The sequence below is a fragment of the Antedon mediterranea genome, chromosome 11, assembly GCF_964355755.1.
Source record: "Antedon mediterranea chromosome 11, ecAntMedi1.1, whole genome shotgun sequence".
Classification (NCBI taxonomy): Eukaryota; Metazoa; Echinodermata; class Crinoidea; order Comatulida; family Antedonidae; genus Antedon; species Antedon mediterranea.
In genome coordinates, this window is record NC_092680.1 from 15,479,015 (window position 1) to 15,504,518 (window position 25,504).

The 25,504-nt window shown below is 31.9% G+C and overlaps 4 protein-coding genes across 5 annotated transcripts; 2 read left to right on the forward strand and 2 right to left on the reverse strand.

Moving 5' to 3' along the window:
* Positions 1 to 541: 541 nt before the first annotated feature.
* LOC140062703 (uncharacterized) lies at positions 542 to 3,415 on the reverse strand. The gene is made up of 5 exons (XM_072109013.1): positions 3,268 to 3,415; positions 2,658 to 2,792; positions 2,335 to 2,481; positions 2,109 to 2,192; positions 542 to 1,884 (listed from the first exon to the last, which is right to left on the reverse strand). Exons 1-5 carry the CDS (start codon positions 3,331 to 3,333, stop codon positions 1,633 to 1,635), a joined length of 684 nt encoding a protein of 227 aa, XP_071965114.1. The 5' UTR covers positions 3,334 to 3,415; the 3' UTR covers positions 542 to 1,632.
* A 6,222-nt stretch (positions 3,416 to 9,637) lies between these two features.
* On the forward strand, positions 9,638 to 12,703 carry LOC140062711 (uncharacterized). Of its 2 annotated transcripts, XM_072109022.1 has the most exons (6): positions 9,638 to 9,743; positions 10,508 to 10,568; positions 10,659 to 10,705; positions 10,949 to 11,018; positions 11,430 to 11,582; positions 11,846 to 12,703. In XM_072109022.1, the coding sequence occupies exons 1-6, from the start codon at positions 9,649 to 9,651 to the stop codon at positions 11,879 to 11,881; spliced, it is 462 nt and encodes a 153-aa protein (XP_071965123.1). In that variant the 5' UTR covers positions 9,638 to 9,648; the 3' UTR covers positions 11,882 to 12,703. The 2 variants fall into 2 exon arrangements, with proteins under 2 accessions (XP_071965123.1, XP_071965124.1); XM_072109023.1 differs by lacking the exon at positions 11,430 to 11,582 and having other exon boundaries at positions 12,323 to 12,703.
* A 404-nt stretch (positions 12,704 to 13,107) lies between these two features.
* Positions 13,108 to 18,524, reverse strand: LOC140062401 (uncharacterized). Its single transcript, XM_072108606.1, has 6 exons — positions 18,456 to 18,524; positions 14,963 to 15,131; positions 14,634 to 14,768; positions 14,307 to 14,453; positions 14,144 to 14,227; positions 13,108 to 13,793 (listed from the first exon to the last, which is right to left on the reverse strand). Exons 2-6 carry the CDS (start codon positions 15,026 to 15,028, stop codon positions 13,536 to 13,538), a joined length of 690 nt encoding a protein of 229 aa, XP_071964707.1. The 5' UTR covers positions 15,029 to 15,131; positions 18,456 to 18,524; the 3' UTR covers positions 13,108 to 13,535.
* Positions 17,556 to 22,272, forward strand: LOC140062400 (ribonuclease Oy-like). The gene is made up of 8 exons (XM_072108605.1): positions 17,556 to 17,689; positions 18,057 to 18,117; positions 18,208 to 18,254; positions 18,502 to 18,571; positions 19,871 to 19,938; positions 20,247 to 20,363; positions 21,355 to 21,463; positions 21,786 to 22,272. Exons 1-8 carry the CDS (start codon positions 17,595 to 17,597, stop codon positions 21,948 to 21,950), a joined length of 732 nt encoding a protein of 243 aa, XP_071964706.1. The 5' UTR covers positions 17,556 to 17,594; the 3' UTR covers positions 21,951 to 22,272.
* The last annotated feature ends 3,232 nt before the right edge of the window (positions 22,273 to 25,504 follow it).

The following is a 25,504-nucleotide window of genomic DNA, read 5'->3' on the forward strand; positions in this document are numbered from 1 at the left end:
GTATACTGTATATGAATTTAAATAATAAAATTCAGCAATAACAACAGATCATATTCTTCAGTTCAGGTCATAATGCCAACGTGAACACTTCCTTTTGTCCTCAACCTATCCCCTTAATGTTAATGTTGCACCACTTGCGCGGCGGATAACCAAACTCGTCAAAGTGACGAGTTACATGTCTAGTCTAACCTTTTCTTTGTGAAATCCTCAGAACACAGGAGTTGGTTGGCACATAAGGGAGACTTGTGGTAGGAACTTGTGAAATATGCAATTACAAAGCGACCACACCCAGTCACAGGACCAGTAACATTAACGTCTTCATTCCTTCAAATTTAACCAAGTAACTGATTATAAAAAGAATAAATTGGCCAAATCAATATCGACAAATAAAGATAAACACAAATATTTATTTATTTATAATACTGTATTTATTTCTGCACCTAAACACATTAACAATGTTCTGAGTATAAGGTGACAGTAGTAGTTCATCTTGTTTTAAGAAACCAAGAATTCATTGTTTGCTTTATGAATATAATTTTAATATATAGGCTATTATTATTATTATTATTATTATTATTATTACAATATTTAAAATAAGGATTATAAATTTGAACTCGTCGCCGTGACCACTTCGCTTATCAACGATAATACGCACATACATATCCTATGAACTGAAGAAAACATATTATTTATACGCTACTGAATTGTGTTTTTAGTATTGACTTAACTAGGGTCAATACCAATCTATATTCTAATTTTCAAACAGGATGACCACATCAAAATAAAACATCAAGATATTAATATAAATATAATTACACGAGCAAGAATTTAGAGAAGAAAACGTAGAAGTGAGATTCACGCTCATTGAATAATGATGAATTGTAGAAATATACCTGCTCACCATCTAGTAAAATTACTATAGCAATGTTCCCTGCAATGCCAGACGGGCAATCTGTGAGAACGAAAGCCGCTATATCCCCATGTCTGTTCTGACTTCTTGTGCAGTCAAGAAAATGTATCCAATGTTTTTCTCTCTGCGAATTGTTTTCAGAGAACGTGCGAAAAAATTTGCGAATTGGTTGGACTAATTCGATACGAGAACATTTTTAAAAATAATTGTGAAAAAATGCATTCTATCTATACTGGCATCAGCCAACAGTGACGCCTATGAGAAAAGGACTTATGAGGAAAGAGATGAAAAACCCACTTTTTAATACAGCTGACCATATGATAATATTATTTCCAAAACTCACATTACTTACATAATTTAAGGATGTCGATTTAAAATGGGTAAAATGTAATAATTTAGAGGATTTAAACCTTAAAATCATAAATAAATTGATTAATTTAATTGATTGATAAATTCATTATAGCATAGACTATTTTTCGAAGCTGATATTCTGGAATAATATGCTGTGAAAAAAATTTGTTTTCTGCAATCAAATTTAAACAATCTATAGTCAAAATGTTTACATGAATTTGTATCTACAATTCAACAGATTCCACTATAAGTTAAAAACATGAGGGTCACCTTTTATAAATGCTATAACATAAGAAAAAAATATGAAACAAGACGATGGTTATCTGCATTAAATACGGATAAGCAATTAATATTAAACCATTGAAGTTTTTCTACGCTTCAAAGATTACGCAGTCGCATGTTCTATAGGAACACACGCATAGAATGTAGATGTCTCGTTTGTTTCTGGATAATTTACCACTTTCGACAGTACGAGATTGATCTTCTGACAAAAGGGTTGCCCAATAAGACTTCACACCAAAACACTTATCCGCAATTTCATTGACAGCAACACGTCTTAAAAATGCTGATGGAATTTCTTCCTCTCTCTTAAAAGTAACTGAAGGAAATTCTCCATTATGCAGCTAAAAATAAATAGTATTATAGACACAGTTATAACAATTTAGTCATCGTCCTAGTATTGATTTTATTCAGAAAGGATTTGAGTGTTTCAAAAAATAATTGTAATCTACTATGCAACATAAGACGTACAGTAGTTAATATTTAAATAATTCAGAAATTAAACTGATTGAAAAGTTTAGCGTAGACCTATTTATTAGGCTATTTTATAATTATATATAATACTTACCCAACCACGGTCGTTCCAATCCAAACTGTCATCCTCCCACAAGTAACATGCATTGTCCTTGTCACTGTACGCCGCAACAAGTTTCTGTAACAAAAAAAAGAACAGCGTATTATTTATTATAATTGATAATAGTATAACTTCACTAAAAAATGGTTTAGAACGAGATTATAATATACTGATCTAATGCCTATATATAATATGATTTATCTGGCAGCATTTAATTTACCTGTCGAAAGTCATAAATAAGCGTTCCTCCCTCAGTTACATTGTGAATCTTTTCAAAGACTACAGTTTCAACACGGTCAGAGTTCTTAGTAGTAATTTCAATCGAGTGCTTCAGTCCATCGTCATCTGATGTTCTATAGACAATCTCCTAATAAAGCAATACATGTTTTATTCTTTAATAACAATCAATTGTTTGACTGCTGAATCTCTTTACTGTACGTAAGTTTCTCTTTTGACCTGAATTATGATGCACTAACTAAATTCAAATTTTGGTCAACTTAGACCTAATATTTAATTTAGTTTCAAACAAAAATGTGTACTTACTGTATCGTCTACCATATCTGCATACCTGTAGTAAAGAACAACTGAACCAACTACACTGATAACCAGGACGGTAGTAACAAAACTAAGTGCAATTTGATTTCTGTTGAGTTTTGACAACTTTCTAGCAAAACTTGCCTGAAATTAAGTACAGTTCATCATTGTATATCATATGATAGGACCTTACTGTAATTGCAAATAAAGACCAGTATAATTCACTTTTACCGATATTCATTTTAGTTAACATGATGCTATTCAATTATTTCTAAAACAACAAATGTGTATGTGTAGTTCTTTGACAATTCAATTCAAAGTTTTTTCCCACAAAAGTAGGATATTTGTTGGATTTTAGAGTATTTTAAGATTTTATTAATAAGACCTTAATGATTAAATTAGATATAATAAATTAAATACATGTAAAAAATAAATAAATTACAGCCAAAATAAACAAGACAAGACAACCTATTTGCATCTTGCTGCAGTCGGTACGATTATTTACAATTGCAATTAAATCGTATTCCAATTACGGTAAACAATAATATTAAAAGCGTTTTAAACAATTCATTCAAACTATCATACTATTTAAACCAGACAGTTTAAATTAAAAACGTACCTCAATGTTTATTTGAGTATCGACTTCGTTTGTCTTCTTTTCTTCCGCAATCATTTTTGGAAACATCTTGACAGTTGAATGTAGACAACACTAACTGCTAACTATGACGATTTTACGAACTTTTATACCAACGGGAAGAACAATAAATCCGGCCCACAGTAGAACTTTGCTTTTCTAAAATGAACAATGGAGTCAACATAACAACTTTTATCGAGCATTATTATAAAACCAGGAACTATTTTCTCATTTTCTATAAAAAAAATAAGTATTAATTAATCTATTGAACATAATGATTATGAAGACGCTATATTTACAACAACAAATATTACTGACTGTTTTTTTTTAATCTTATGTGGGTTCATCCCACTTTTATTTCCATACAACTGTTCTCTTTGCATATATTTTTCACTATACACTATACATATCATTATATTTACAATGTTTGTTTAATCATCTGCTTACATATACTTATTGAAAGAGTTTTATTCATTTGTTACAAATAACATATTATCTGTAACACATTTTCATTAACAAGCTTATTTTTTTCTTACATAGTTGTTTTTGTTTTTTTCATCTACCACATTTTCATTTAACAATGCATATTCTCTGTTATACTCCTTACTTACTAAATGTTTACTGTTAACATAATATTGTTCTCATCCTTTAACATTAATATTAATATTTTTGTTCTTTAATGTTTACAAAACTTTTATTTCCAGCAGATTATCCTTCTAAAACTTCTTAAATTGTCATTTAACTTTTTTACTTTCTTCTCTTATGTGGATTCATTCCACTTTTTTTTTTACTTATTTTCTTTAAAAAAACTATTTCCATATATTATTTTGTTTATACATACATTATCATTTAACCACATTGATTACATAGTTTCCTCTTTTTATACATATTATCTATAACACATTTTCATTAATTTATTTTTTCTTACATAGTTGTTTTTGTTTTTTTTTTTCATCTACATGCATATTTATATCATACAATTATAATACGTTTATGTTTAATAAATCCATCCCATGGGTTTGTCCCATTTTATTTTTCTTTGGATTTATCTATGCAAACATATTTTCATTTAAACAATGCATATTCTCTGTTATACTAAATTACTTACTAACTTTTTACTGTTAACATTATATTTTCCTCATCCTTTAAGATTGATTTTTTTGATCTTTAAATGTTTACAAAATTTATTTCCAACAGATTATCCTTTTTTGCATTATTACTGACTGTTTATTGACACTTTAATGCATACAGTTTCTTAAACTCACTAAATGTTATTAGATTGTTCTATTATTTTTTGACACAGCGCAGCATTTCAAATGTATAATAGCCATTAGTATTGTCAAGAAACATGATATAGCTTACGTACTAATTAAATTGAACAACACTGAAGTTTATTCAACTTAACTGCATTATTATGGAACAAATTAAACACAACTTATTATTTTGTTTAACTAAATACAAATGTCAACATAACAGAAAATAAGAAAACTATTGTTTAATGATGCTTTACTCTTAGTATTTATTTACGCACATATTCAAGAAGTACCAAAATGTATCCAGTAGCAACGGATTTACTTGAAAACAAAGCATACCAGAGTATATATGAAGTGTATGCAAACTCACATGATTATCATGGCACAATGAACATCAATAATAATTGAACGAAACAAAATTATTATTATTATTATTATTAGTGTTATTATTATTAGGCCTATTAAATTAAATAATTACAAATTCTATAAATTGCAAAAACATCTGGGCCTACATATAAACGTAGTAGAAAGCATTACTGCTTGAAGAAATAAAGATACACTTCACAAAACACTGCTTCAATACGATTGAACTCTTATCCGTATTAGATCGGGCGCTCAGAGAATTTATTCATGGGAAAAGTCATCAAAAGGTGTGTTTGATGGGCTGATTATGTAGATATATGACAAAGATTTAATAATAAATATTGCTGACGGGTCATATCCTGTAATTTACTGGGGAAACCAAATAAAAGGGGTAAACATTGATTTACTTATGTGAAAAGCTACACATATAAAAGTTTTTGGACATTGTTCCCATATTATGTGTATGCAATGTTAAAACAGCAATGACAGCAATTTTATCCTGTAAGTTGCCCAAGACAGTAGCCTCAAGTGACCACTCAACAATTGTTCATGTCAAGAGCCACGCGGCTAATTTCTTTTGCATTGTAATTGGGTGCACAAAAATACCATTGACACAGCACAAAAATACCATTGACAGCAACTTTATCCTGTAAGTGGCCCCAGACAGTAGCCCAAAAATTCCCGCCAAAGCAGATTTAATTAGGCGATGAACCACATGGCAAGTTCCTTTTACACTATTACGCTTTGGAATATACAAGAATACAGTAACTTTATCCTGTAAAGGCTGTTTTCCTGTCGACGTTATTCGACGCTATCGTTAACAATAAAGCGTGGTTCCCACTAGCGACGCAACACAAGGACGTAACGCAACGCAATTGAATTGACCAATCACAAGCGATGGCTTATTCGCTTGTGATTGCTAACTGTCTATAACTTCGCTTGTCATTGGTTAAAACGCTTGCGTTGCGTTTACTTCATTGCGTTACGTTCTAGTGGGAACCAAGCTTAATCGGCGATCTTCTACGGGAAAAGGTACTTGCTATCGTTATTATTTTAACTTGATCGGTTTCAAACGATCGTCGTTGAACTGTTGGCGATCAACGACGATAGCGTCGAATAACGTCGACAGGAACACAGGCTTAAGTTGCCTCAGACACTAAGTAGCCCAACATTTTCCGATTCCAACCCCTACAAGATTTATCACTCTAAAACTAGATTCAATAGGCTATCAAAACAATTTCTATGATTTATAGATCATAAATAATATCAAACTCTTTATTAGAAATATCAGTGAGATCAAGAGAAGATATTGAGCCTCTTCTTTCAGTGTTAGTAATGAAACAATTGTAAATATCTATCAAAATCATTTTCATTATTTTTTTTTTGCTGATAAAGGGCTTAATTTCAACTTTACACTTTTTTCAGTCTAAATTCCCAGTGGACCACCATTGGTAAGTAATCTAAAAATAAGAACAAACAAATAATTAATAACTAACAATAATTGTTTGTTTTGGGATTTTGTGTTACAGTTTCTTATCAGTCACATCTTTAAATAACACATTTTGAAATAATAATACGGAGTCAGATAGCATAAATTATAACTTTAATTATGGTGTTTCAATTCAACTTCTGCTTTTTATTTCCGTGACACATCAACATTATCCACCATATACTCACTGATCTTGATATGGTAAAAACAGTTTGAACTACTTACTACTAAATGGCAAAAGCAATGATTTAATATACAGAATTTTGCAAAAAGTTAAGAAGTACATCTTGTTGTTTTATTTGATTTCTGCTACACGTCAATTTAACCAAATAATACTATTCGTCGTCAATTTGAAAAGCCATTATTTGGCCCATGCAACACATTCATAGTAATTTTCAAATATACGTAATTTTCTTCTACTTTTTTTTTTTATAGAAAAATCGTAGGATAACGATTTCCTGTTAGAAGAATATTCATCTAAAACAAAACATATTATTCACCCCATCCATATAGCAGTGACAAGCGTTTTAACATTAAAATGTCCCTCCTAACATTCTTTTTCTTTAATGTTAACTCTGTATAGTGTAACGGTAAATAATTTCTTGTATAGGAAAAATCTCATCAAATAAACAGAAAACAAAAGCAACAAAACAAAAGAAATAAGGGCCTTGAGCATTTTGGTGGATGTGTGGTGCGCTTAACAAATATTATTATAAGGAAGTATTGGCGTAGAATAAAACAGATAATTATAGACCGAAGAAATTCAATACAAATAGCACTTGAACAAATCCGTCAGTGAAGCTGTAAATACGCCAATCGAAACAAGGAAATAACATTTTAATATTGTCACTCAAATATATTATTATTACTGTAGCTTGTGTTTCTCACATTCATCAAGAGAAGATTTTATTGAGCGTCTTCTTTCAGTGTTAGTAAATATCAATCAATATGATTGTCATATTATTGTTGCTGATAAAGGACTTAATTTTAACTTTACACTTGTTCAGCAATTTTAGCTAAAGAAACAAGTCTCAAGCCGAGTGGACCACCATTGGTGTGTAATCCAAAAAAAAAAAAAGAACAAACAATTATTAATTAAAAAAACCAATAATAATAGCTCTACAGCTCACTATGTCGGTCGGTTGGTCGGTCGGTAAACACTAACTCAAATTTGAGCGCGACTGCAGCCATGTATATGGCCTTGTTCAGTTTGTTTTGGGTTTTTGTGTTACACTTATTCTCATCAGTCACATCTTGAAATAAAATTATGAAATATAATACGGAGTTGTAAAATATTTTATCAGATGACTATAGATAACATAAATTATAACTTTAATTGTGGTGTTTCTATTCAACTTCTGTTTTTTATTTCCGCGACATATCAACATTATCCACCGTATACTCACTGATCTTTATATGGAAAGACAGGTTGACCTACTTACTATACTGAATGGCAAAAGCAATGATTGAATATACAGAATGTTGCAAAAAGTTAAGAAGTTCATCTTGTTCCCTTGGGATTTCTGCTACACGTTAATTTAACAAAATATTACTCTTCGTCGTCAATTTGAAAGGTTATTATTTAACGGCCCACGCAACACACTCACAGTAATTTTCAAAATTACGTAATTTTCTTCTACGGTGTTTTTTTTATAGAAAAATCGCAGGATAACGAGTGTTAGAAGAATATTCATCTAAAACAAAACATATTATTCACCTCATTCATATAGCAGTGACAGTTTTAACATTAAATGTTCCCTCCTAACATTCTTTTTCTTTAATGTTAACTCTATATAGTGTAACGGTAAATAATTTCTTGTATAGGAAAAATCTCATCAAATAAACAGAAAACAAAAGCAACAAAACAAAAGAAATAAGCGCCTTGAGCATTTTGGTGGATATGTGGTGCGCTTAACAAATATTATTATAAGGAAGTATTAGCGTAGAATAAAACAGATAATTATAGACCGAAGAAATTCAATACAAATAGAACTTGAACAAATCCGTCAGTGAAGCTGTAAATACACCAATCAAAACAAGGAAATAACATTTTAATATTGTCACTCAAATATATTATTATTACTGTAGCTTGTGTTTCTCGCATTCATCAAGAGAAGATTTTATTGAGCGTCTTCTTTCAGTGTTAGTAAATATCAATCAATATGATTGTCATATTATTGTTGCTGATAAAGAACTTAATTTTAACTTTACACTTGTTCAGCAATTTTAGCTAAAGAAACAAGTCTCAAGCCGAGTGGACCACCATTGGTCTGTAATCCAAAAAAAAAAAGAACAAACAATTATTAATAAAAAAAAAACCCAATAATAATAGCTCTACAGCTCACTATGTCGGTCGGTTGGTCGGTCGGTAAGCACTAACTCAAATTTGAGCGCGACTGCAGCCTTGTATATGGCCTTGTTCAGTTTGTTTTGGGTTTTTGTGTTACACTTATTCTTATGTTTGTTTGTTTGTTTTTATTTTTTGCTCATATAAAAATCAACAAGGTACAGTCAGTCACATCTTGAAATAAAATTATGAAATATAATACGGAGTTGTAAAATATTTTATCAGATGACTAAATAGATAACATAAATTATAACTTTAATTATGGTGTTTCTACTGTATTCAACTTCTGCTTTTATTTCCGTGACATATCAACATTATCCACCGTATACTCACTGATCTTGATATGGTAAAAACAGTTTGAACTACTTACTACTGAATGGCAACAGCAATGATTTAATATACAGAATGTTGCAAAAAGTTAAGAAGTTCATCTTTCTGCTACACGTTAATTTAACAAAATATTACTCTTCGTCGTAAAAAATCAGTTAATTGAGGGCACTATGCTTTGCCAAAATACGCAAATCATGCCAAAATACGCAAATTGAGGGCGCTATGCTTTGCCAAAATACGAAAATCATGCCAAAACAAAATACGCAAATTGAGGGCGCTATGGTTTGCCAAAATACGCAAATAATGTCAAAATACGCAAATTGAGGGCGCTATGCTTTGCCAAAATACGAAAATCATGCCAAAATACGCAAATTGAGGGCGCTATGCTTTGCCAAAATACGAAAATCATGCCAAAATACGCAAATTTAGGGCGCTATGCTTTGCCAAAATACAGAGCCATATATATATAAAGAGTTACGACATTAAATACGCGAATCGAAACAAGGAAATAACATTTTAATATTGTCACTCAAATATATTATTACTTTAGCTTGTGTTTCTCGCATTCATCAACATAACTAAAGATGTCTGCTAAATACTTTATTGGCCTGCTAATATTTGTTGTTGTTAGTCCGAGTAACGCTTGGGTGTATCAATGTAAAGCTTACCCAACAACAAAGTAAGTGTTATTTTTATCGTTACTTAATCTAATCACGAATTGGTCGAATTTGATGATTCGGCACATTTAAGAAGTTTACCAAGGAGGTATAGTTATATTTGTATCATTATAATATGGTTAAATGAACTGAACTTAAATAGGAAGAACAAATTAAATTCGATTTTTAAGCAAGCGGTTAAGATTATACAGTAGGCACCGATGTTAAATTGTTAGAACACTTATGTAATGAAATGATGGCTAAAAAACTTAATTGTATTATGTCTGATGTTACTCACCCTGTCTTTGATACCCTTGTTACCTGATTCAATCAGTTATCAGGTTGTATAATAGAGATTTCAAACGCTAGTCCGCTAATTATTACTCATGTTTCTGTTACATTTCTCTGTTTATTATTTATTTTAATCTGGTAATTTATGTTATATTCATACTAACTCGAGTGTACCTAAGAAACCATATCTCATAACTGTATATTTTTGCCGTATCGTATCGTATCGTATTTAGAAAATAGGTCAGCCATCTTGAGATTCTTTATCATAACAACTAATCTCGTTGAGACCGAACCAAATCGGTATCCATTTCAGAAATATTTTATAATTCCTAATATTTTGTATTTGAAGTTGTAATTTGTAGGCCTAAATAACTTCTTATTGTAAGATGATGTAATCCATCTTCTTCTTTTGTGCATTGCCCAATGAGGGATGAATACAGATATAATTATACTGATACTGATAATATAATTAATATATACAATTGATGGTTTTCAGGAAGTGTGATCATTTCATGTTTTCTCAACTATGGCCTCCGACATTTTGTAAAATTGAAAAAGTAAGTACCGGGAGTAAAGTAGCCTAACTAACGTTTTTGTTACTACTAATATGAAGAAAAACAAAAGTGAATGTTCTTTCTATTTAACAGTGTAGCATTCCGACTGGTGTGAACACGTGGACTATTTATGGACTCTGGTAATGTAAATTATTCATCTATACATACTAATTTATTAATTTGTTTGGGTAGTATACATTAACAGGGGGAATTACCACCTATCTGATAGGACAGTGATTAATTCACTATTGGTAATCCTTTGCCACATTGCCTAAAGACATAAAATAAAAATAAATAAAAACAGATAATTATAAAGAAAGTGATGGATTCTTCATTTCTTACCTTAATTCAGTACCGTACCTTACATTATATTTTTCCGGCAGGCCCGATGCTGCTAACTATTACCTTTCGTTCTGTTATCCAAAACAAGTGTTCGATCCCAATTCAATCACGGTAAGAAACTATATTATAATTATTTAGACTATTTGCATATGATGCACAATCGTCCAATCACATAACCTGAATCTATGTACGTAGTGTAACGGATATGGATAAATGTAATAATTTTAACGTTTAACCCGAAGGACAATTTTTTGCGTTAGTAGGATTGGTCACTTGGTGTTGCAGTAATGATTGTTTATTAATTGTCTGATTGTTTAAAAACAAATTAATCAATCCTACTATTATACCCATCATAGAGTTTAGCGCCGGAACTGGTTAATAATGCCTACATCATGCCATGATCTTTTAACAAATCACAGAACCTCACAAACATCACTCACTATCTAAAAGCATCACAACAAAATCAGTCATACTATAAACTCATTTATTTATATTATATTATAACTTTCAAAATGCGATCAGAGGATCCATCACATTGTGATCGAACAATTGCGGCGCAGTTTACGTCATCTAAGTGAAACCAAACTTTACCCCGAAGAAAGTATTGCAGTGTCCTTACGTCTGGAGAACCAGAGTTTACGGTTGTTACGTAACAATGCTCATTTTTGCTGTCAAGTAAGCATAGCTTAGGATGGCAAATAATATATCAAAGTATTTAATTAACAATAGGCAGCACATCCGCAAATAATATACCTTTAAAAAACATAAAAACAATAACTTCCTGGTCATTCATTAACTGTAGTCTTGTGGACAAATTGCGTCACTCATGTTTTGTAATTCACCTGAAGAGTGTGACCAGTGGCCATACGAAACAAGCGTGTAGTGAATAAATATGAAGTCACCTTAGTTCATCTCGTATCGTTTTTTTTTTTATTTAGCTCTACCTCAGTGTATCAAGCACTCTATCCAGGTGATCTGAATTATTTATATATACCATGTCCCGCATACCTGGCTCAGCCTATATATTGTGCCAGTTCTGCGGTACATTTTATTTCGAAACCTGAGCTGCACTGACGAGATCTAATAAGATCGAAACAGTACTCTGCAGATTGGATATAGATATATATATATATACATATATGGTCTAATGGTTAGGACATCTGCATATCAAGCAGGCGGTCCGAGTTCGAGTCTCGGTTGGGGAGACATTCTCACAGATTTCCTCATCTTTATCGTTTAAAATTAATTAATTAAATGTCATTATATCACCGGGCGGTTTAGAATTACTGTTCTTTGCCTGATTTGTTTTTATATATATAATACTGTATATATGAAATGTTGTAATTTAGTCGTGTAACTTTTAAATTAACTTTGAAGCTAAAACAGATTTTTATGTTTTCAATTGGGTGTGCTAGGACATCACGGATAAGTTGCAACTCGTATGGCCATCGTTAAAATACAACGAAGAAAATATGTATTTCTGGTAAAGACATACTTTTAATTGTGCTTAATATTTGTTTTATTTATGGATAATTCATAATATTCATGTTTTAATATTACAATGTGTATAGAGTTGTTATGTGTGTTTTTCATTTACGTGGTCTGTTTTAATTGTAAATGAACAAGTAAATTAAAATGAAAAAATAAACAAAATAAAAATAAACAAATAGGGCCTATACTGTGAATTAGTCAAAACAAATTGTGTGTCGTCCGAACCTGTGAGCAATTCCACCCAGATATACTTATTCTATTTGTTGGTATACGCCATGGTATCATTGACATTCTATAATTTATTCTTGAATGTGACGACCAGTTAGAGAAGAAATAAATAAATATTTATTGTCTTATATTTCAACGATATACAAAATAAAACAAATGAAACTTGTTAGTCTCTAATATTGTCAAGGGTCACTTCTGGTCATCATCCTCGTCACAATAATCATCATCTAGCCCTTTTCTTCGTGGGAATTCCTTCTAGGAAACACAGTTGTTGGCACTTAAGCATTATACTTGTAGAGGGAACGGTGAATAATTCAATTACGGAGCGACCCAACGACCACATTCGGTAAAGAACCAAAATACAGAAACTTCTTAACTTAAACCAAAACTTTAAAATAAAAAAGTGAATACATTGGTCAACTCAATTTCGACAAGATACAAACTCACAATAAAATATCAACAACATTATTTATTTCTGCCAACAAAAACACGATGCTCTGATAATGAGTATAATATATAATAATGCATGTTGTTTAGTAGAGTACTCTTCATTTCGAAACGGTGCATTTTTGTTGTGAATACTATTAGCATTTTGCAAAGCACGCTCGTTGAGCTTGTGCACTCTTTGTGTTCATAATCAGTGTACCATGTCCTGCATACCTGGCTCAGCCTATATATTGTGCCAGTTCTGCGGTACATTTCATTTCGAAACATGGGCTGCACTGACGAGATCTAATAAGATCGAAACAGTGCTGTCTGCAGATTGGATAATAATGTATGTATAATGTTTTTGTATTCATCTGTGTAATTTAAGTATAGAATTAACCGAATGAAATAAGCAAAAGTTCTTTTATGAACATGAGCAGTTATTACGAAAAAAAATAGTTGAATCATCAAGTTTATACTGTACTACTTAATATGGATGATTACAACAACTACGCATTCGCGATAGTAACACACGCAGACATAGATAACGTCTCGTTTGTTTCGAGATAATTCATCACTTTCGGCAGTAGGGGACTGATCTTCTGACAAACGGGTTGCCCAGTAAGTCTTCACACCAGAACAATTATCGGCAATTTTATCGACAACAACACGTCTCAGAAGCGATGATGGAATTTCTTCCTCTCTCTCAAACGTAACTGATGGAAATTCTCCATTATTTAGCTAAAACGATATTATAAAAATGTTAACAATTTCATGCCGAGTGGTCGCCATTCTGAATTGAAAGGAGTGAATTGGAATCCATCGTATCATATTTGAATTGGGTCATTGTTTCTCAAATAAAAAACATGTTTACATTTGGACTACAAAATTTGGAATGTTGACGTTTTATCTTAGGGGCTTCATTTGTGTACCAAATTTAAACCAAATACATGACGTGACGATGTACTGTAATTCATTTCGTTCAATTGAGGTGGAATGAGTAGTTGATGGCTTTAATAATTAAAAAAGGTGTGTTTTATACCTATTTAATACTAAATAAATGACTCCTCAAAACTAGGGCCTATACTTACCCAACCACGGTCGTTCCAATCCAAACTGTCATCCTCCCACACATAACACGCATTATCACTGTCACTGTACGCCGCAACAAGTTTCTATAAAAAAAGAGCGTATTATTATTAAATGATTATACAAAGTAGAATGAGTTTATGATCCTTATCTCTATTAATTTACCTGCCGAAAGTCATAAATAAGCGTTCCTCCCTCAGTTACATTGTGAATCTTTTCAAAGAATACAGTTTCAACACGGTCAGATATTTTAGTAGTAATTTCAATCGAGTGCTTCAGTCCATTGTCTTCTGATGTTCTATAGATAATCTCCTAATAAATAAATAATTCATGTTCTATTATTTAATAACAATCAATTGTTTGACTGAATCGCTATACTGTACGTGGCTGACCGTACTGACCTGAATTATGATGCACTTACTAATTTTGTTTACTTCAAATTTTGTTAAACTTAATATTTAATTTTGCTTCAAATAAAATATTCGTACTTACTGTATCGTCTACCATATCTGCATACCTGTAGTAAAGAACAACTGAACCAACTACACTGATAACCAGGACGGTAGTAACCAAAATAAGTGCAATTTGATTTCTGTTGAGTTTCGACATCTTTCTAGGAAGACTTTCCTGAAATTAAGTATACAGTTCTCTTGTATTTTATGATAGTACAACCTTCTGTAACTGCAGTCGGTATGATTATTTACAAATGCAATTAAATTGTATTCCAATTACGGTAAACAATAATATTGCAAGCGTTTCTAACGATTCATTCAAACTATCATACTTGTATTTAAACCAGACAGTTTAAATTGAGAACGTACCTTAATGTTTATTTGAGTATCGTCTTCGTTTGTCTTCTTTTCTTTCGTAATCGTTTTTGGAAACATCTTGACAGTTGAATATAGACAACACTAACTGCTAACTATGACGATTTCACGAACTTTTATACCAACGGGAAGCACAATAAATCCGGTTTACCATAGAACTTTGCTTTTCAGAAATTAACAATGGATTCAACATTATTATATAACGAGGAACTATATTATCATTGTTCTGTAAAGAAATAAGTAATATCTTATTGAACATAATATATGAAGATGCTATATTTACAACAACAAACATTATTGATTGTTTATTGACGCTTTAATGCATCATCCATACAGTTTCTTAAACTCACTAAATTGTATTAGATTTAATTGTTCTATTTGTTTTGGCACAGCGCAGCATTTCAAATGTTATAATAGGTTATTATAGTAGTGTGAAGAAACATGATACGTACGGTACTAGTTAAATTGAACAACACTGAAGTTTGTCCAACCTAACGGCATTATTATGGAACAAATTAAACACAACTTATTTTTTTAACTAAATACAAATATTAACATAACAGAAAATAAGAAGAGCACTATTATTTAATAATGCTTTATTCTTAGTATTTATTTAGGCACATATTCAAGATGTACCAACATGTATCTAATAGCAACGGCTTTAATTGAAAACAAAGCATAACAGAGTATAATTATGAAGTGTATGCAAACTCACATGATTATTATGGCACAAAAATGAATATCAATAATAATTTAACAAAACAAAATTATTATTATTATTAGATTATAATTTATAAATAATTACAAATTCTATACATTACAAAAACATTTACATATAAGCGTAGTAGAAAGCATTATTGCTGGAAGAAATAGATACACTTCACAAAACACTGTTACCAATACGATTGAACCCTTATTCGTAATAGACCGGGCGCCCATAGAATGTATTCATGGGAAAAGCCAGAAGGTTTGATGGGCTGATTATTGAGATATATGACCAAGATTCGGGTCCTATCCTGTAAATTTACTCCGGGGACACCAAATAAGAGGGGTAAAAAATGGATTTAATTATTTGAAAAGTCACACGGATAAACGTTGTTGGACATATGTGTATACAATGTTAAAACAGAAATGGCAGCAACTTTATCCTATAAGTTGCCCGAGAGGCAGTACCCCAAGTGACCACTCAAACATTGTGTTTTTCATGTCAAGAGCCACGCACCTGATTTCTTTTGTATTGTAACTGTTACACATTGGGATGCACAAAAATACCATTGACAACAATTTTATCCTGTAAGTTGCCCCAGACTGTAGCCCTAAAATGCCCGCCATAACAGATTTAACCATGCAAATATAAACACGGCAAATTCCTGTTACATTGTAACTATTACCCTTTGGGATATACGAGAATACCATTGGCAGCAACTTTATCCTGTAAGTTGCCTCAGACACTAAGTAGCCCAACAATTTCCGATTCCGACCCCTACAAGATTTAATAACTCGAAAACTAGATTAAATTGGCTATCAAAACAATATCTATGATCTATAGATCATATATTATATCGAACGCTTTATTAGAAATATCAGTGAGATCAAGAGAAGATATTGAGCCTCTTCTTTGAGTGCTAGTAATGAAACAATTGTAAATATCTATAAAAATGATTGTCATTATTTTTTGGCTGATAAGGGGCTTAATTTCAACTTTAAACTTTTTTTCAGCAATTTCAGGTAAAGAAACAAGTCTAGGCCTAGTGGACTACCATTGGTGTCTAATCCAAAAATAAGAACAAACAATTATTAGTAACAAACAATAATTGTTCAGTTTGTTTTGGGTTTTTGTGTTACAAGTTTTTATCAGTCACATTTTTAAATAAAATTATGAAATATAATACGGAATGGTAAAATATTTTATCCGCTGACCAAATATAGATAACATATTAAAACTTTACTTGTGGTGTTTCTATTCAACTTCTACTTTTTATTTCCGCGACATATCAACATTATCCACTATACTCACTGACCTTGATATGGTAAAAACAATTTGAACTACTTACTACTGTGGCGAAAGGAATGGTTTAATATACAGAATTTTATTTTGGAAAATGTTAAGAAGTTCATCTTGTTTCCTTGTGATTTCTGCTACACATTGATTTAACCAAATTTACTCTTCGTCGTCAATTTGAAAGGCCATTTTTTGGCCCATGCAAACACATTCATGGTAACTTTCAAATATAGGCTACGTTATTTTCCTCTACGGTGTTTTTTTTTAAATAGAATTATTCCCTCCTATCATTGTTCTACTTTATGTTAACGCTATATTGTGTAACGGTAAACAATGTGAACATATTATGAACAATCTCATAAAATAAAAAGAAAACGACTACAAACAAAAGAAATAAGCGCCTTTGAGCATTTTGGTGAACATGTGATGCGCTTAACAAATATTATTATAAGCCTGGAGGTATGGAAGTATTGGCGCAGAATAACATAATATAGATCTGAAAAAATCCGCCTATGAGTGAAACTGAAATACGCCATTCGAAACAAGGAAATAACATTTTAATATTGTCACTCATTAATATACTACTGTAGCTTGTGTTTCTCGCATTCATCAACGTAACTAAAGATGCCTGCTACATACTTTATTGGCCTGCTAATATTTGTTGTTGTTATTCCGAGTAACGCTTGGGTGTATCAATGTAAAGCTTACCCAACAACAAAGTAAGTGTTATTTTTATCGTTACTTAATCATCATCATCATCTTGGTCGAATGTGATGATTCGGCACATTTAGGAAGTTTACCAAGGAGGTATAGTCATATTTATAATATAGTTCAGCTATCTTGAGATTCTTTATCATAACAAATAATTAATCTCGATGACCGATCCCAATCGATATCAATTCAGGAATATTTAATAATTCCTAAGAGTTTTATATTTAATATTATTTGAAATTTTAATTTGTAGGCCTACTTCTTATTGTAAGATGATGTAATCCATCTCCTTCTTTTGCCCCATGAGGGATGAATAACGATATAATTATACTGATACTGATAATATAATTAATATATACAATTGATGGTTTTCAGGAAGTGTGATCATTTCACGTTTTCTCAACTATGGCCTCCGACATTTTGTAAAATTGAAAAAGTAAGTACCGGGAGTAAAGTAGCCTAACTAACGTTTTTGTTACTACTAATATGAAGAAAAACAAAAGTGAATGTTCTTTCTATTTAACAGTGTAGCATTCCGACTGGTGTGAACACGTGGACTATCCATGGACTCTGGTAATGTAAATTATTCATCTATACATACTAATTTGTTAATTTGTTTGGGTAGTATACATTAACAGGGGGATTACCACCTATCTGATAGGACAGTGATTAATTCACTATTGGTAATCCTTTGCCACATTGCCTAAAGACATAAAATAAAAATAAATAAAAACAGATAATTATAAAGAAAATGATGGATTCTTCATTTCTTACCTTAATTTAGTACCGTACGTACTTTACATTATATTTCTTCCGGCAGGCCCGATGCTCCTAACTATTACCTTTCGTTCTGTTATCCAAAACAAGTGTTCGATCCCAATTCAATCACGGTAAGAAACTATATTATAATTATTTAGACTATTTGCATATGATGCACAATCGTCCAATCACATAACCTGAATCTATGAACGTAGTGTAACGGATATGGATAAATGTAATAATTTTAACGTTTAACCCGAAGGACAATTTTTTGCGTTAGTAGGATTGGTCACTTGGTGTTGCAGTAATGATTGTTTATTAATTGTCTTTAAAAACAAATTAATCAATCCTACTATTATATCCATCATAGAGTTTAGCGCCGAAACTGGTTAATAATGCCTACATCATGCCATAGTCTTTTAACAAATCACAGAACCTCACAAACATCACTCACTATCTAAAAGCATCACACCAAAATCAGTCCTACTATAAACTCATTTATTTATATTATATTATAACTTTCAAAATGCGATCGGATGATCCATCACATTCTGATTGAACAATTGCGGCGCAGTTTACGTCATCTAAGTGAAACCAAACTTTACCCCGAAGAAAGTATTGCAGTGTCCTTACGTCTGGAGAACCAGAGTTTACGGTTGTTACGTAACAATGCTCATTTTTGCTGTCAAGTAAGCATAGCTTAAGATGGCAAATAATATATATAAGTATTTAATTAACAATAGGCAGCACATCCGTAAATAATATACCTTTAAAAAACATAAAAACAATAACTTCCTGGTCATTCATTAACTGTAGTCTTGTGGACAATTTGCGTCACTCATGGTTTGTAATTCACCTGAAGAGTGTGACCACTGGCCATACGAAACAAGCGTGTAGTGAATAAATATGAAGTCACCTTAGTTCATCTCGTATCGTTTTTTTTTATTATTTAGCTCTACCTCAGTGTATCAAGCACTCTATCCAGGTGATCTGAATTATTTATATATACCATGTCCCGCATACCTGGCTCAGCCTATATATTGTGCCAGTTCTGCGGTACATTTTATTTCGAAACCTGAGCTGCACTGACGAGATCTAATAAGATCGAAACAGTACTCTGAAGATTGGATATAGATATATATATATATACATATATGGTCTAATGGTTAGGACATCTGCATATCAAGCAGGCGGTCCGAGTTCGAGTCTCGGTTGGGGCGACATTCTCACAGATTTCCTCATCTTTATCGTTTAAAATTAATTAATTAAATGTCATTATATCACCGGGCGGTTTAGAATTACTGTTCTTTGCCTGATTGGTTTTTATATATATAATACTGTATATATGAAATGTTGTAATTTAGTCGTGTAACTTTTAAATTAACTTTGAAGCTAAAACAGATTTTTATGTTTTCAATTGGGTGTGCTAGGACATCACGGATAAGTTGCAACTCGTATGGCCATCGTTAAAATACAACGAAGAAAATATGTATTTCTGGTAAAGACATACTTTTAATTGTGCTTAATATTTGTTTTATTTATGGATAATTCATAATATTCATGTTTTAATATTACAATGTGTATAGAGTTGTTATGTGTGTTTTTCATTTACGTGGTCTGTTTTAATTGTAAATGAACAAGTAAATTAAAATGAAAAAATAAACAAAATAAAAATAAACAAATAAGGCCTATACTATGAATAAAATAAAACAACTAGAGCATTCTCAAACTGAGTGACGTTGTTGATGAAATGTTACTGATTTTTAAAGGATTTACTGTTTATTTTTATAATTTTTTTTCCTTTAGGCAAAACGAATGGTGCAAACACGGAAGTTGTGCGCTTAACTGCACGACTGAAACAGATTCAGAGAGAAATTATTTCAACAAGACGGTTGATTTAAATAAAAAGTTTAGTATTGATAAGTAAGTTCTATTACAGGAAATTCTTATACTATAAACTTTGGTATTGAATCATTACAGAGCCAAACATATCTTATATATTATGATCATTTTAGACAAATGGCAAATCTTAATTACTTCTGACAAAATATCGTCATCGTAGACTAGATTACATGTAGAGTGCATGTTTTTCTGCCTAGAAGCTTGTTCCGCAACAACGCAAGTGATTTGACCCATCACCGGCGATGGATTTAATTGTCATTAATCAACACGCTTTTGTTGTTTACATCCTTTCGTTGTGCCTAGTAGGTGTCTTAAACTTCGTTTCCATTCGGACGCAACGCGACGACGACATAGGCACAGTGCAAGTGTTCGGATGATTCATCACATTGTGATTGAACAACTTACTTGCGGCGCAGGTTAGTCATCTAAAAGCTTGGCAAACGTGTTGACCAATGACAAGCGACCGTTCGAATAATCCATTGGTTGTGATTGGTCAACACACTTACGTTGCGTTACGTCCTTGTCTTGCGTCTCAAGTGGGAACCAAGCATTAGTGAAACCAAACTTTACCCCGAAAACAATATTTCAGTGCCCTTACGTCCGGAGAACCAGAGTTTACGGTTGTTACGTAACAATGCTTTATTTCTGTGTCGGCACGTGGACAAAAGTTCTGGGTAGATCAATTTATCTCTGGTGAAGTGTTGAATAGTCACCATTCAATCGTATTTAAACAATATCATGAAAGACCCAGTGATCTACTGGCGAGAAGGCCTACATTTACATATCAAGCAGATGGTTCTGGGTTAGAATCTCTCGGTGGGGCAACTTTGTTTCATTCTCACAGATTTCCTCATTTTTATCTTTTCAATTAATTAATTCATTTTCAGTATATAACCGGGCGATTTAAAGTGTATTATGTGCCCGTGATGTTTAGTTTTCAGTTAAACAAATTCCATATAATATATAAATAATGTATAATGTATGATATATCTATATAAATGTTTATCTGAAGGGCATTATCCGAAAACGGTATTGTTCCAGGGAAGAGTTACAATTTGACTACAATAACCGACGCTCTCCACGATGCCTTCAACGCTACATCTATTGTTTGTTGTTCAGTTGTAAGTACCGTATATGATTACATTAAATAAAAAGAAAGGAACGAGCGAAAAAAATACATATTCATGACCAGCGTTTTTCTTTTTTAAGTAAACCTCTGATGCATTATGGTACATATTAACTTTGTTAAGTTGCGTAAAGCAGAGTTTAGTTTCAAATCTATGTCTAACGCAGCAATACCTTCCACCATTAAATCACTCCATGGTATAGGCCTAGACCTACTGTTAGAACTCCACTCTATCACCTAGATTGATGATTATTGTATTATTGTATGTATATTTAGTAATTTATCTCTCTATGATATGAGCCTTCTTTTATGTGCAGGTTGGTGGACAGAATTACTTACACGAAATCCATTTGTGCATGACAACAGACTTTACCTTGAAGGACTGTGATGTGAGCATGACAGGATGCAAAAAATATGAACCCATAAGCTATCCAAGTTTCAAATCTTCATTTATTTCTGAGTTAAGCTTAGAATTACCTTAATAGGCCTATATTGTTTTTCAACAGTAAAAATAAATAAATAGTTAAAGTTATATAGATATCATTTTTCTTTCAACTTTCAGTTTTTTTTTACTTCTTGTTTACACGGAAAAAAAGAAGGTTGATCAAGAATATAAAGTATTCGTTGTTTTCTTAATCTATCTCATGATAAGTATGCATAGGCCTAATAAAAGTTAAACAATTATGACAAATTATGGAGAATGTTTTTTTTTTCACTATGAAAATGAAAATATCAGATTTAAATAGAGTCAAAACAGGCAAAATGTTTCAAGCAATTATGATTATTGGAATAAATGTGTTTAAGCAGCATAGAAACATTGTCTTTTCTTTAATATTATTATATGTACCGCCATCCATTTTGCACGGTTTATATAATACCTATTAACTTATTGATAATATTAATAATTACTTCCATATCGATAATGCAACGTATAATTAACCTTATTCAGATAATATGTAGGAATTATTTTCTATTTTCATCTATCAGGATTTAAAATTCGTTTACACCAACCATATTTTAGTTCCAAAGTCGGGAATTTTGATTCCATCTTTTAAAAGGTTACCTATCAGTGTATTTCTTTTAATGGTTTATTTTTCCCACTCTACAGGAAGTTAACTTTTGATACATTCTCTGATTTTATTTGTAATAGAAGCATGTCAACTTTGAAAGTACCAGTGACTGTTACTTTACCAAAGTTTCGATTATTCAATACATTGCATTTCTTTTTCTGTTACGCCCAAACCAAATTGCAGGTTTGAAATTTTACAAAAAGTAATAACAATTTCTAAACCTTTATATACATTATGACCATTGTCTGCAAAAATTACCGTATCGTCAGCAAGCTGCGATATCCTTACATGCGAGTGAGTGGCCAAGAGTGTAACCGTTATACTTAGCCATAACATCGGCAAGGGTTCGATGCTCACTCCCTTCATGGTTTTGGTTGTAGAACGAGTCTTCTCGGACTATAAACCGTAGGTCCAGTGTACAAATCTGGCTCATGTGCAAGAACGTAGTACATCTTTCGAGAAGAGTAGGGCGTTCCCCCGATGTACTAGTTCACACACAGCCACTGCCACAAACTCATCATAGTATACATACACTGAGCACTCTGTGTGGCTACCCAGTATAAAGATTTACTGTTAATAATAACATACATCTTCAATATTGTTATTTACAGAAGGTAGTAAAATACCAGAGTGGTATTGCAAGGATTTTTAACAACAACAGAACAGAACAATAATCTGTTAAGATATGCCTACACGGCCACAATGTCATTTTACTTTTCATTATGTAATTTTCCCATGCTGCTCTCCTTCTTATTTCGCTGAAGTTATGATTTTCTGTTAATTGCTTGCCACGAATATTATGTCAATAAACAGATTAGGTAGCACAATCATAACATTCTTCATCTCCTGTGATTGTGATCAAATAAAATATCAATTAAAATAAATATGAATATTTAGTGATTTAATAAAATGATGTTTGTGAACTGTGTTATGTAAATAGGCCTACACCGAGCTCACAACATTAGAGATCAAATTCCAAAAGATTACATAGACAGATATAAATATAGTGTAGACATAGCTTAACGCAATGTATTTGCATAACACAGTTCACAAACATCGTTTATTAAATCACTAAATATTCATATTTATTTTGACAATTATATTTTACTATTCTATTAATTACTGTGTTGTAATTTGTAAATTTTGCTCGTTTCCTTTCTCTATATCATATTGATATGCTTTACACAGTAAATAATTGGAAACGTATAGGCCTAAGGAAATGTTAACATTAATTTTAACACCAAACTTTCTTGGAAAGAATTAATATGTAGCATAAATATAAATGGTAACACAATGTATGTTAAGGCACGAGATAAAATGGCAAACGAAAATTGTTTAGTTTGTTACGATCAGCTTCTGACTGATCGATGGAAATGTGACCAATGTACGTTAGAAGCTCATATGACCTGCATTGTGCGATGGTGTAACACCTCGCAAACGTGCCCTCAATGTAGGTTATCAATCACTACTACTCCTTCTACCCCTACCACTCCTTCTACCCCTACCACTCCTTCTACCCCTACCACTCCTTCACGCTCATGGGGAGACGAAGAGATCTTGTTTGCAGAATCTAACAGAAGTTGGATCCGAACATTTGATTTCTATGTTTAAGCGCTATGAAAATAATACAACCCCGTATTCTTTTTTCAAATTTTCTTATAGGCCTAAGTTGTTGTTATTCTTTTCAAATAACATTCCCGTCTATTACTACAACTACATACTCTCATCAGGTTAGCTATATAGTTGTTTTAGGATTATACGGTGAGCCTCTCTGCTGAACGATTTCATGGATATGGAATATGCCTAGGCCAAATGCTTTTTGATTTGGTAGAGCGAAAGTATTGTGAAATAATTCAAAGATTCTGTATTACAAAAAGGATTATACAAAAACTTTCCGGAATACCGCTTGTGCTACTCTTTATTTTGAACTTACTGATTTGCAATGGCTTACAATAACGTTAATCGGGTATCTAAGGCCTATGTCTACTAATATAATAGTATTTTTGTGTGTAAAATTGATTGTTTTTAAAAGAAAATAACTCAAAAAATATAATTGTGAATTTCCTATATAAATAGTATAATTCGTATAATACCTGTTAGCACCAATTAAAAAAAAATGCTTATCTCATGACAGACGGTCGTTTTGTGCTGACGAAAAATAAGTGTGTTTATTATTGTTGGTTGCCAAATAAAAGGTTTATGCTTAGCCTACATTGTATTGTATGGCTACACTGTATTTTTTTCGCGCCGCGGCTCTAGCCAGCTATGTCCCAGGAGGACACATTAATTAATAAGCTGTTTCATAGCGGTAGCTTTAGTATCTAAGGCTGACAGGTTTGGGAATTTGGAAACTCGACTATAATTTATAGGTAGCTGCTGGACCCAAAAAACGTCTATGGGGGAAGAGAGTCTATATGAAAGCCTTTGCTGATAATACAGTATTATTGAGATGTAGACGGAAATCTGTAAAATCTTGTTCAATAAATAATAACTTCGTTTTTGCTGTCAACCAGGCCGGTATTATAATAAGTCACTGTCAAATAATCATTCGATAATGGTCAAAACTTTATTTTGGCTCTGTCAACATAAAGGGAGGTATTTACAATAACTTTCTTTTGACTGTCAATCTAGGCCAATGTTATAATAATACGCCGTCAGATATTAAATCATTGAAACAGTCCTGGTAAATTGTTTGTTGGTTATCAGATGCCGTGGGGGGTCCAATCAATTATCGTCAGAAGGTGAACAATCAGTCTAGGTAGCAGCAGCAGATTATTAGGAACGCCTGCTCCATTAATTAATCCAGAAAAAGGTTTGTACATTATCTATTTGTTTATTAGCCTTCTCCTAACACAATTATATTTTCTTTAAAAAAAGGTTTTATAAGTGGTTTCAACATTTATGATAGTAATGTCACAGTTCTGTGTCTGGACGCAACTTCATAGACCTACTAGTTATATTATTCA